Consider the following 13,973-nt stretch of genomic DNA (forward strand, 5'->3'; position numbering starts at 1 on the left):
AATTCCCCACATGGGTACAACGTGTGAAGACCATTTCTGGTGTCCCTTGTCATGATATTGCTAAATGCATCGTAAAACTCGCTCACTGTTGGTAAGTTGATATTTAAAATGACACTATTAACGTCTTGTGCCTTGTGTGGACACTTGATACTAAGACATTGATTTTATTCACATTGTTTTGTACCTATCAACAGAGACACAAGAAACATGTGCGAAACTCGCAGAAACTGTCTGAGCCCCAAGCACCAAGTCAACATGCATTCCCGTCACTGAATATGAAGCAGTTAGGTGAGTAACATCAGATAATGTTTTCAGGCATCATATGTTTTCAGACAGCTGTGTTTACTCTTACTACAACAAGACTGGTTGCATTACACAGGTATAAATACTCAGATGATGGCTTGTGTTTAAGGTGAAGTTTTCTTTAATAAGGTCGTGACATACTTGTTCATGCGATAGTCAAGAAAACAGCCGATGTTCTAAAGCAACCGAAAAAACAAAACCCATAACACGAGAGGACATCATGAAATGTCTTCAACTTTGTGCTGTATTTCCATAGTTTGTCAAAGCAGATTTTGAACTGGACTCTAATAGACTGTAATTTATGTCATTTTCATTTAATTGTATCAATATAAGTTTTGGGTGAGTGAGTTTAGTTTAGTCGCCTCTTACAACAAGCATGGGTTACTGAAGGCACGGGTTATAACTTTGGAAATTCCACTAGCATCAAATACAGTCTTAATCCTCTACTGATATGAACTCTTCGTCCAGTGAATGAAGGAGTAAGATACTGATGAAGGAGAGATACTGATGAAGGAGTAAGATACTGATGAAGGAGTAAGATACTGATGAAGGAGTAAGATACTGATGAAGGAGTAAGATACTGATGAAGGAGTAAGATACTGATGAAGGAGAAAGATACTGATGAAGGAGTAAGATACTGATGAAGGAGTAAGATACTGATGAAGGAGTAAGATACTGATGAAGGAGTAAGATACTGATGAAGGAGTAAGATACTGATGAAGGAGTAAGATACTGATGAAGGAGTAAGATACTGATGAAGGAGTAAGATACTGATGAAGGAGTAAGATACTGATGAAGGAGTAAGATACTGATGAAGGAGTAAGATACTGATGAAGGAGAAAGATACTGATGAAGGAGTAAGATACTGATGAAGGAGTAAGATACTGATGAAGGAGTAAGATACTGATGAAGGAGAAGATACCGATGAAGGAGAAAGATACTGATGAAGGAGTAAGATACTGATGAAGGAGAAAGATACTGATGAAGGAGTAAGATACTGATGAAGGAGAAAGATACTGATGAAGGAGATAAGATACTGATTGATGAAGGAGAAATAAGATACTGATGAAGGAGCAAGATACTGATGATGATGGAGGAGTAAGATACTGATGAAGGAGAAAGATACCGATGAAGGAGAAAGATACTGATGAAGGAGAAAGATACTGAATGAAGGAGTAAGATACTGATGAAGGAGAAAGATACTGATGAAGGAGTAAGATGATGAAGGAGTGAAGATAATGAAAGGAGATGAAGATACTGATGAAGGATACTGATGGAAGGATACCGATGAAGGAGCAAGATACTGATGAAGGAGTAAGATACTGATGAAGGAGTAAGATACTGAAGGAGAAAGATACTGATGAAGGAGAAAGATACCGATGGAGTAAGATACATGATGACACTGAGAAAGATACTGATGAAGGAGAAAGATACTGATGAAGGAGTAAGATACTGATGAAGGAGACAGACACTGATGAAGGAGTAAGATACTGAAGGAGTAAGATACTGAAGGAGAAAGATACCGAAGGAGTGAAGAGATACTGATGAAGGAGAAAGATACTGATGAAGGAGAAAGATACTGATGAAGGAGTAAGATACTGATGAAGGAGAAAGATACTGATGAAGGAGAAGATACTGAGAAAGCAAGATACCGAAGGAGTAAGATACCGATGAAGGAGAAAGATACTGATGAATGAGAAAGATACTGATGAAGGAGAAAGATACTGATGAAGGAGATAAGATACTGATGAAGAGTAAGACACTGATGAAGGAGTAAGATACCGATGAAGGAGAAAGATACTGATGAAGGAGAAAGATACTGATGAAGGAGTAAGATACTGATGAAGGAGAAAGATACTGATGAAGGAGGAAGATAATTGATGAAGGAGAAAGATACTGATGAAGGAGTAAGATACATGAAGGAGAAAGATACTGATGAAGGAGTAAGATACTGATGAAGGAGAAAGATACTGATGAAGGAGAAGATACCGATGAAGGAGAAAGATACTGAAGGAGAAAGATACCGATGAAGGAGTAAGATACTGATGAAGGAGAAAGATACTTGATGAAGGAGTAAGATACCGATGAAGGAGAAAGATACTGATGAAGGATGAAGATACTGGATGAAGGAGGAAGATACCGATGAAGGAGATAAAGATACTGAAGGAGTAAGATACTGATGAAGGAGAAAGATACTGATGAAGGAGAGATACTGATGAAGGATAAACATATCAGGAAGGAAAGAAGATACTGATGAAGGAGAAGATACTGATGAAGGAGAAAGATACCGATGAAGGAGTAAGATACTGATGAAGGAGCAAGATACGATGAAGGAGCAAAGATACTGATGAAGGAGAAAGACACTGATGAAGGAGGAGAAAGACACCGAGATTGGGATGAAGGAGTAAGATACTGATGAAGGAGAAAGATACTGATGAAGAAGGGAGAAAGATACTGATGAAGGAGTAAGATACTGATGAAGGAGAAGATAATGAAGGAGTAAGATACTGATGAAGGAGTAAGATACTGATGAAGGAGGAGATACTGATGAAGGAGTAAGATACTGATGAAGGAGTAAGATACTGATGAAGGAGTACATACTGATAAGAGGTTGAATAAATGAAGGAGAAAGATACTGATGAAGGAGAAAGATACTGAAGGAGAAGATACTGATGAAGGAGGAAAGATACTGATGAAGGAGAAAGATACCGATGAAGGATGAAAGATACTGATGAAGGAGAAAGACACTGGATTACGAAGGAGCAAGATACTGATGAAGGAGAAAGATACCGGATGAAGGAAAAGATGGATGAAGGAAAGATACCGATGAAGGAGAAAGATACCGATGAAGGAGAAGATACTGATGAAGGAGTAAAGATAAGGAGAAAGATGAAAGATAATATTAAGACACCGATGCCGAGAAAGATACTGATGAAGGAGTAAGATACTGGATGAAGGAGGAGGAAGATACTGATGAAGGAGATAAGATTTGACCGATGAAGGAGGAAGATACCGATGAAGGAGTAAAGATACTGATGAAGGAGTAAGAGCGAAAGATACCGATGAAGGAGAAGATACTGATGAAGGAGAAAAGATACCGGATGAAGGAGAAAGATACTGATGAAGGAGAAAGATACTGATGAAGGAGTAAGATACTGATGAAGGAGTAAGATACTGATGAAGGAGTAAGATACTGATGAAGGAGAAAGATACTGATGAAGGAGTAAGATACTGATGAAGGAGTAAGATACTGATGAAGGAGTAAGATACTGATGAAGGAGAAAGATACTGATGAAGGAGTAAGATACTGATGAAGGAGTAAGATACTGATGAAGGAGTAAGATACTGATGAAGGAGTAAGATACTGATGAAGGAGAAAGATACTGATGAAGGAGTAAGATACTGATGAAGGAGAAAGATACTGATGAAGGAGTAAAGATACTGAAGGAAGGAGAAAGATACTGATGAAGGAGAAAGATACTGATGAAGGAGTAAGATACTGATGAAGGAGTAAGATACTGATGAAGGAGAAAGATACTGATGAAGGAGAAAGATACTGATGAAGGAGTAAGATACTGATGAAGGAGAAAGATACTGATGAAGGAGAAAGATACTGATGAAGGAGTAAGATACTGATGAAGGAGTAAGATACTGAAGGAGAAAGATACTGATGAAGGAGAAAGATACTGATGAAGGAGTAAGATACTGAAGGAGTAAGATACTGATGAAGGAGTAAGATACTGATGAAGGAGAAAGATACTGATGAAGGAGTAAGATACTGATGAAGGAGAAAGATACTGATGAAGGAGAAAGATACTGAAGGAGAAAGATACTGATGAAGGAGTAAGATACTGATGAAGGAGTAAGATACTGATGAAGGAGAAAGATACTGATGAAGGAGAAAGATACTTGATGAAGGAGTAAGATACTGATGAAGGAGAAAGATACTGATGAAGGAGTAAGATACTGATGAAGGAGTAAGATACTGATGAAGGAGAAAGATACTGATGAAGGAGTAAGATACTGATGAAGGAGAAAGATACTGATGAAGGAGTAAGATACTGAAGGAGTAAGATACTGATGAAGGAGTAAGATACTGATGAAGGAGAAAGATACTGATGAAGGAGTAAGATACTGATGAAGGAGTAAGATACTGATGAAGGAGTAAGATACTGATGAAGGAGTAAGATACTGATGAAGGAGTAAGATACTGATGAAAGATACTACTGAAGGAGATAAGAGTAAGATACTGATGAAGGAGTAAGATACTGATGAAGGAGTAAGATACTGATGAAGGAGTAAGATACTGATGAAGGAGTAAGATACTGATGAAGGAGAAAGATACTGATGAAGGAGTAAGATACTGATGAAGGAGTAAGATACTGATGAAGGAGTAAGATACTGATGAAGGAGTAAGATACTGATGAAGGAGTAAGATACTGATGAAGGAGTAAGATACTGATGAAGGAGTAAGATACTGATGAAGGAGTAAGATACTGAAGAAGGAGAAAGATACTGATGAAGGGATGAAGGAGTAAGATACTGATGAAGGAGTAAGATACTGATGAAGGAGTAAGATACTGATGAAGGAGTAAGATACTGATGAAGGAGAAAGATACTGATGAAGGAGAAAGAATATACTCCAAAACATCGTGTCCATCACAATAAAGAAGTTGACATCCATAAAATTCTCACCTTTATGTGTATCACTTCTAAATGCCCCTCAAAGATTCAACAACTGAATTGATGTTTTGTTTTCAGAAAAGAACAGAGCTGAACTAGACCAAATCCCCAAAGTAAGTATATTTCAAATCATCCTCAGTGCACATCTGACTTAACTGGGGCGGTGGGGTAGCCTAGTGGTTAAAGTGTTGGCTCGTCACGCCGAAGACCCGGGTTCGAATCCCCACATGGGTACAATGTGTGAAGCCCATTTCTGGTGTCCCCCGCCGTGATGTTGCTGGAATATTGCTAAAAGCGGCGTGAAACCAAACTCAGTCAGTCTGACTTAACCCCAAAGGAGATTCCCCAGCTTGTCATTTCAGATTGATTATTTACAGGCCATTGTCTTATGACCATGGTATTGTTTAGTTAAGGGATTGGGAAAGGCAGGGGGCCATGAACTATTTTACACATAAGAATAAAAAATGGACCATTAAAATTTTGAACTTTACTATTGATACAATGGCAGTGACCCATTCTAAATTTAGAAAATGGCTAATAATCCAGAAAATGGCCCATTGTCAAAGTTCTCTATCCCAATACCTGGCGTGTGTTAAAAAAACAGCAAGTTAGTGTGTTAGTAAAATGTGTGGTGCCGATTTCTTACGTCAACTGTTGTGCGGTTACTGGCTAAAACGCAACAGAAAAACTCACTTCTGTATTGATAATGTAAAAATATCAACATCAGAAATTGATGTTGAATATGGTATCCCTACACACACTTTGAGCACAACCATGAAAGCAGAAAGAGTCTTTCATAATCATTGACAAGCCCCAGTCACCTGAGCAGACCATAATACAGAAGATGTGTTTATTGAGAGGTTTAAAATGTACCGAGTGAATACATTCTACACATGCACAAATACACTTCACAGTCTCGAATTCTGTGGGACATTTCCTGTTTCTTGATACCATCCACTATTATTTTAGGCAAAGCTCAAGTGCTGAAAATGACTTTTCAAAATAGGCTTCATCGAAAATGTCGCCATATTTTGACACAGTACGAAATCGCGATTCACAGCGTTATTTGCTGTATGTTTTGAAATGTGAATATCGGATAACTACTGGGAGTATTCAATTTCAAAAATAACATACTCATGATCACTGATATCAGTTTTTCATGAAATCACTAATGATAATTCTGAAACATTGCCGATGAATCTAGAATCAGTTGGGATGTTTTCGAAAATACACTTACACGAACGCCGTAGAGCGCTTTCCACCATATTGGATAGTGTTTACAAAATCACGTTTCGCGAGGCCGGTATTACATCACATATATTTCATATTCAGCTTCGAAAAATGCATCACTGAATTCCCCATACATTTTAGAATCAAATTGCAACTGGTCTTTGTCACCAATACCAACTGTCTAGATAAAATGTGACAAAACATATTTGGTGTGAAAACGAACGCTGTGCTCAAAACACTAAGTTTGTTTGAAATGTAAACAAAGACAAATTCCCGATTTTACACTGCGTAGTATTCATCCGTCTATTCATTGCTTGCAATGGCTCAATACCTTTGGAATATGCATGGAAAGAGTATCGTAGCAAGAAATAGGAAATTATAAATAGATACAATGCAATGATATGATAATTCATAAGAAATTGTCAAACTTTCCGTGCAGCGTGACGCCATGACTGACGCAAAATCAGGCAGAGCGACAACGGTATTTATCTGCATTTCTGGCTGTTTCTCTTACTTATAATGAAAACGATAAAAAACATATAACAATACACAGATAGTCAGAATCAATCTGATTACTTATATCTCATATTTATGTACAAACGATCCCTGAATCAATGGAAGGATCCTCGCAAAATCCTGTGTACCCTTGTCAGCAAAGCCGCCATTTTGTAAGAAATCGGTCAACGGTAGTGATGTCATACGTCAACATTGTTGTCATATTAGGCAATTTCTTTGAGGTGAAGGTCGGTTGAACAAGAGTAAACACAATTGCCCAATCCTTCCGATTACACTGTCAGTATGATGATGTATATTTTGCGTATTGTTCAGATAATTTTTAATGAAACTGACTTCAGTATCTACATTTAGCCTTGTTCAATATCATATCATACGTGCATATAGGGTTTACGATGTTTTATTCTTTGAAAGTGTTTGATTGCTTGAATAATATTTACATAAGAAATTGACACATTTAGTGCGGCACACCATATCCTAAAACTTCACACAAGTGTTAGAAGATCAAATGTAGCCATAACTGCAACTACTTTAGTTCCTGTGATGTATTTGGACTAATATTGGAGTTTCATATGAACAGGTTAATGAACGGCGATTTAATTCAACCTTATAAGTAAAACTGATAATATTAATGAAACTGATTTATGTATGTTATGAAATGTATATGCACACATATTTAAAGGAATTGTCTTGTTCATTGCAGATTTTTGTGTCGTTTTATAGACAAAACAATGGTGTATATTGATTGGCCAGGTGCGCGTTTGTTGGAAACGTTTTATGATTCGCTATCATTGTTTTCGATAATATAATCAGTTCATATTCAATTTAAAAATATTGTGATGACAGGATATCAAACTCTAACTACATTTATTCGAAAACTGTTTAAAAATGTATAAACCATGTCATGTCTTAATTTGGACAAATCTTACATCCATAGTCTAATATATAGGTCCATATATAAAAAGCTATCTTTTTGAATCTTTCATTGCAAACATATGAAGAGAAATAGCTACATAATCATAAACAAAGAAAATTCTTATCCTAAACAAAATATTCGGGTGTTGTGAAATATGATTTTTCATTTACGTTAAATTGATGCCAAACAGGTATGCGTGTTGCTCACAATAAGATACACAGTCAAACCATCTAATTGTTGATCTAATTGTTTGATATTTAAATGTTAAAATCAGTAATTTTATGTTTTGTCTAAAGAGTGTTAAATTCTGACATAGAAGCCGAGACCTTTTATACAATTAATGAAAATTAGGTGAGATATAAACTAATCAGCATACCAATGTCCTCTTTTTCCGATGTCGCAAAATGCATAAAACAAGCAATGACATCAACTAAAATGTTGATTTATTTTCAGCAATTTCATTACATTTGAAGATATGGTTAGTATTCTGGTAATAACGATGCAACAAACAGGAGAATATGTGAATATAAGAACTAACTTATATATCGGATAGGGCCATCCAAATCGTTATTACTTGCTTTCACATGTAGTACGTTGTCATCTTTCTTATAAATTGTGAGACTACCAAATCGTATCCGCTTACATTGGGGAATTTTGAATTGGACTAGGTTGGTTCACCGGGAACAAAAAATAACGAAAATATAGCGTCCGTATCCACAACAAATTATCTCCAAGTGATCTGAGTTACATTGACCTAGTGTTAAGCATAACGGAGTTATACCCCCCTTATGATTATACGTCGTTTGACCTCATAGAAGAAAATCCATTTTTGACATTTATTGCGAGTCATTTTTAATGTTGAGTGTATAACGGTATGCATAAGCACATAAACCTAATTCATATACACTTATGTCGTTCAAATATCATGCTGTATTTTCTTTGCTCACACTTTCCGTAAAGATAGGAAATTTAATATTCTACATTTCTGTGTAATTTTATAGCCGTACATAGATCCAGGACCACGCGAGCGCATTTCTCACACAACGTTCACTTTTCAAACTGTATGAAAATTTGCGCCTGAAAAAAACTCGGCATCCAGGGGGTTAACGCTGTACAAAGTTAAAACATTCTGCACATGATTCAGTGGACATTTTTGTTATTATGTCGTCACATGACTTAGTCACATGACTTAATGGAAGATGACTGGCTTATTGAGAGGTTTAAAGCTGTACAAAGTTAAAACATTCTGCACATGATTCAGTGGACATTTATGTTATTTATGTTGTTACATGACCTAATTTAAGATGACGGGTTTATTGAGTGGTTTAAAGCTGTACAAAGTTAAAACATTCTGCGCATGATTCAGTGGACATTTTTTGTTATTTATGGGGTCAAATGACTTCATCACATGACTTGATCGAAGATGACTGACGAAATGTTTTTAATGTTAGATAGTGGTCGCTTGAAGTTTGTTAAAACTGTAGTTCATTTTAGTTAGTAGCCGGGCTCAATACATATGCTTGGTCTTATGCAGTTAAGTTTTTTACCTCAATATAACCTTTGTACTTTGACCATGCTGATTAATATATCTTTGTTTTACTTTTGTGAATATCTTGTATCAATGGTATCTGCTGGTTTGCTGTGAGCTTGGATAAATTGATCAATTATGTTCAGTCGACATTGTTGGAAGTTCCACCACAAGTGTCTGTTTATCTTGTATTTGGCTCATCTAACTAATTCCTATGTTTTTATTTTAAACAATATGTAATATGATCAAATAGATACACATCCTTGTATCAAATGAAAGTAATTAATAACTGCACCTGCTGCCAAAACCTATCAATATTATCTTCATGGATAAGGAAACATTGTCAATTTTGTGTTGACAAGTTGTCCAGATGCAGTCAATGAGCAGCAATCTATGCATAATGTTCAGCTGTCTGGTTCAAGTTACAAATTATGTACAAAAAGTGATTCGCATCCTTGACTATTCAGCATAGTATGAGGGTCCTGATGGATTGTACTAACTGGCGTAAACCAAATTACAAACACAATATGCAAATTTAGATAGCTTAATGTAGAAGGTTGAATTCTGTTGAGTACGGTTTGTGTAAAGTGAGAATATATTGCACATTTTGAAACTAAAACAAAATTACAAGTGGTTCTTACTTAATCTTATAGCCTACTGCTGACTTACAGTCTTTTAGCCTACTGACTTATGGTCTCAATCCAATGGCCTACTGACTTAAGGCTCTGCCTTATTAGACCATTTCTGTGGTGTAGTGGTTTGAGCATCCGCCCGGAGAGCAGAAGGTCGCTCGTTCGATCCCCGACCATGTCAATGCCGTGTCTAAGATGTCTCTTGACAGTTGATTGGACCATTCTAGAATGGGTTACTAATGTTTTTTACAAATGGAAACAATTAAGATATGAGTTTGATAATTCAATTATGCAAGCAAGTCGAATGACTTCATTGATTGGCATTCTAGAAGTTGAGGAGATGAAGTGTGAGGACAATTTTATGGATATACCAATTCTTTATTCTGTATAGGCGATGTTTTGTCATAAATTCTAATGCCATTTGCTTGACGACATTAAAATCTATGTTGAAACGTCGCCCATAGAGAAAAAAGAAGTTATATATCCATAATATTGTTCTCAATCTTACATAGAGATTTTTTTCTGGTCCCATCATTTTCTAATAATCAGGGTTTCTCGGTATGTAAAAAATATAATTTAATCACAAAACAACTCTCTCTCTTTTTTTTTTAAATTCATGCAATTCTAGCCAAAATAGTGATTCCTTTACATCTAAGGCTTATAATCCACTCAAAAGTGATCAATGAAAATTGAACCTTTAGAATTGATTTACATGGAAAGATGTCATGTGAATAATCCGTGCTTAGATGGATCAATAACAAGAACAGGGCGATTCAATTCATGGCAAGCACAACACGTCAATGCCATCTGGTGACCATTTCATAACCTACTGTAGTTGTAGACAGACAGGCAACAGGTGGTGCATTTCATGCAATTCAATATTGCTGGTGGTACGCTCCTGTTTCTACACCAACATCGTCGTAAATGCTGATAAAAATAACATGCATATTGCATACATTTGTAGATAAACGACAGTTCACCTGAGATTAATGTGTTAGACATCCATCTGCTGGAAGATGAGTGATGAGGCTTTTGAAAGTGCTCAAAAGATTCTGAGCCGATTTAAACATGGCTGCAATGTCAATTATGTCCAGAATGTCATTTTTTCCCCAGTCTCATCTTTTCAAGAATCATTATGAAATTTGATATGCAGTAACTTTGTGGTACAGGAAAAGCATAAACGACATTTAAGAGTGTAAAAGAAGTTTAGACCCAGCTGTCATTTGTCCTCCATTTATGTCTGTTTACCTGAATCCATTGCATTTGAACATCAACAGTCAAACCTAGCAGTGAAACGGTACGCTCTTACCACCGTACGGCACGTATTGCGGTACAAGACCTTCGGTTCGGTCCGTTTTGGTTCGGTCCGTTTCGGTTCGGTCCGTTTCGGTTCGGTCCGTTTCGGTTCGGTCCGTTTCGGTTCGGTAGATGAAATATGATCATAATGAAGAAAAGAAAAGAAAACGATAGATTTTGACAAAATGATTCAATTTCTAGACATTTTGGTGAAGGTTAATAAAATGACGGTATGAAAACCGAAAAGACTGATTTTTTGGATTGCATTACGGTATAAGGAACCGAAGGCAAAATACAGCGGTTCTACTAATACCGCGGTAAACCGTTTCACCCCTAGTCAAACCCTATTATCTAAGAAGCTATGGTTTTGTGTATTTGATACAAGCAATAAGTACTGCTCAAAGGCACAATGTCACACATTTTTGAAAATATTTTGGCCTATATTATATAAATTGGTGCATATGCTCTCACTTAAGCTTCCTATTATTCCTTACGACTTGCCGGAAATCGATAATTGAAACTTTGAGGCGAACAGTTTCCAAACAGAGAACACTTGCCATATATGGAACAATTGCTCTGTACATCAGAAATTGTCGCACATGGTGCTGTCGGTGTTTGCCGGTTTCAATCACATGTTGTTCGTAGGATATCCGAAAAGGGCTCTCCAAGGGACATAACCCTGAGGTGTTCGCTTGAAATAATGTTCAGCTGGTAGAGGGCATGAGTGTCGATTTAATGCAACGTTGCATTTATTCATTCGAACTTTTTGATTTAATATTGTAATCTAAATAAGTGATTTTGGGGGTAATAAATTATATGGTAGCTTCCCCTATGAGGGCTGATAGTTAGTATTATTGAGAGAAATGCATTAATTATTTTTAGAGAAGTTCGGTGTGACATTGTGCCTTTAAAGAATCAGTTTGATATCAGATGTGCTGCTATGTCATAAATGCTGACTGTCCCCATTACCATGATTACTCAGACAATTTTACTTCCATCATTGTGAACTGTTCAACGCAGGAAGTGGATAGTAAGCAGAACAGCATTGAAAAAACATTTTTGATTTTGCTATGGTTAATGAAGTAAAGTCATAGAATGGTGAACAATGACTAAACATTGATAATCCTACCAGTTGTTATGTTTGTTTGTTCAGTTACTACGACTTGTACATGTGTTTCTGCACAAATATAGATTCTATAAACTTATGTGTTCTGAAACCACAATCTTATTTAGGTTGAAAAATTACCCTGGCAACTGAACAAATAGATTTTAACACAACTCTTGGAGAAACAAGTGATCATGTGACGCATAAAAGTTAAAGATTTGATGTAAAAATCTATTTTTGCTGTTGTTTTTCATGTAAGTGCTCTTTTTTTTTCAGTTGTTTATGATGCCAAATTTTTCACTGGAAAACCTCGATACCTTCAATTCTGTGTTTCCATGGACACAAGTGGAACAGTCCATGTCAGGGGCAGGGGAGACCAAGCAGTCATCTAAACTTTTGCAAGAAAGGGTGAGTTTGGTTTATTCTCAGCTTTTGCATTTGAAATGTTTGTTCTGTGTCTCAGACATTCATCCAGTTCAGCTTACACTCATGATTTCAGAGACCCCATGCTTTTTGTAAGAGCATAACAATGAGATGAGTGTGTGTGCCTAGCTGATTGTGTGTTCGTGCAGTCAACGACAGGTTTGCTTGGACCAGTTTGAAGTTTTACCGGTTGTTGGTACATGTTGTTTAACTCTGGTCAGAAAAAGTGATGCCCGTGGTTAGAATTGGTATTCAGCAACCCATGGTCAGGGCTCGATTTAGTGGTTTGTTACTTACACTGGTGCAACCCAATATTACAAAATACAACCTAATAAATCTAACATATGCATAAATATGCCAGCCCATTTTTCTCCTAAACTTTGAATAGCTATGGCAACGAAACACTGCTATTCATAAACACGTCTCGGCTATGACAGCTCTTGTAAACAGGGATCAGCTGTGTCTCAGTGTTGCTATGGTTTCATGGGCCCTACATCACTGATTAAGGTTTATGTGCACCGAAACGTTTTAACAAACTACGTTGCAACTGGAATTTGGCTGGTGCAACTAGGTCTTTATCTTAGGTTGCACCTGGTGCAAGTAGGTAAACATCTCTTAAGTCGAGCCCTGATGGTTGTCATAAGAGGCCACTAATGGGATCAGGTGGTCAGGCTCGCTGACTATGTTGATGCATGTCATCATATCCCAATTGTGTAGATCGATGCTAATGACTTTGATTCCTGGATTGTCTGGTCCAGACTGGATTATTTACAGACAGCCACTATAGAGCAGGAATATTGCTGAGTGCAGCAGTAAACAAGAAACTAACCAACCAGAAAAAGTTCTCAGCTGTATTGGTATTGCTCGGTGACCAGTTTGTAGTTTGTCATCGTGACCAGCATGGGATGTGCTCATGACTCTGACCATTGGTTTACATGGACGGGCTGCCCTGATATAGCTTCCGTAATGATTATTATAGCTTTAACAACCAGGGGTGGGTATTGCAGAGAATTTTCATATTTTTCCTCATCCTGACTCATGCTCTTTTGCTTGTCTCCTTCCTCTTGCGAACATAGTGGAAACACTTGTATCTCCCTAATTGAAGTTCCCTTCAATGTAAAATCACTAATTAGCACTCACCACGAGTTACCTCCCTTCCACAAGCTCGGGAACGAGGGCGCCACCTCTACCCATGTGCCTCACTCTCTCCTTCTTCGCCATGTGAGCTGGACGTGAGAGCGCCTGTGTCTCCCGACACTATATCCTTTGATTTATATTTAGTTAGTTACCTCGTATAGACATCTATAGAGGTTTAGCTAGTATCCTTCAACAATTATATATTGA

General features: G+C 37.1%; 1 protein-coding gene across 1 annotated transcript in view; it reads left to right on the top strand.

Annotated features, from left to right (window-relative positions):
* The window catches only part of LOC124276124 (vacuolar protein sorting-associated protein 54-like), a 58,433-nt gene that overhangs the window by 9,779 nt on the left and 34,681 nt on the right, over positions 1-13,973 (top strand). Inside the window, exons 3-5 of the mRNA XM_046711790.1 lie at positions 195-288; positions 5,065-5,099; positions 12,483-12,614. Of these exons, the coding sequence (XP_046567746.1) occupies positions 195-288; positions 5,065-5,099; positions 12,483-12,614 (261 nt within the window). The remainder of the gene's footprint in view (positions 1-194; positions 289-5,064; positions 5,100-12,482; positions 12,615-13,973) is intronic.

The sequence above is a fragment of the Haliotis rubra genome, unplaced genomic scaffold (genome assembly GCF_003918875.1).
Source record: "Haliotis rubra isolate DU_JTF1 unplaced genomic scaffold, ASM391887v1 Scf206, whole genome shotgun sequence".
NCBI classification, from domain to species: Eukaryota; Metazoa; Mollusca; class Gastropoda; order Lepetellida; family Haliotidae; genus Haliotis; species Haliotis rubra.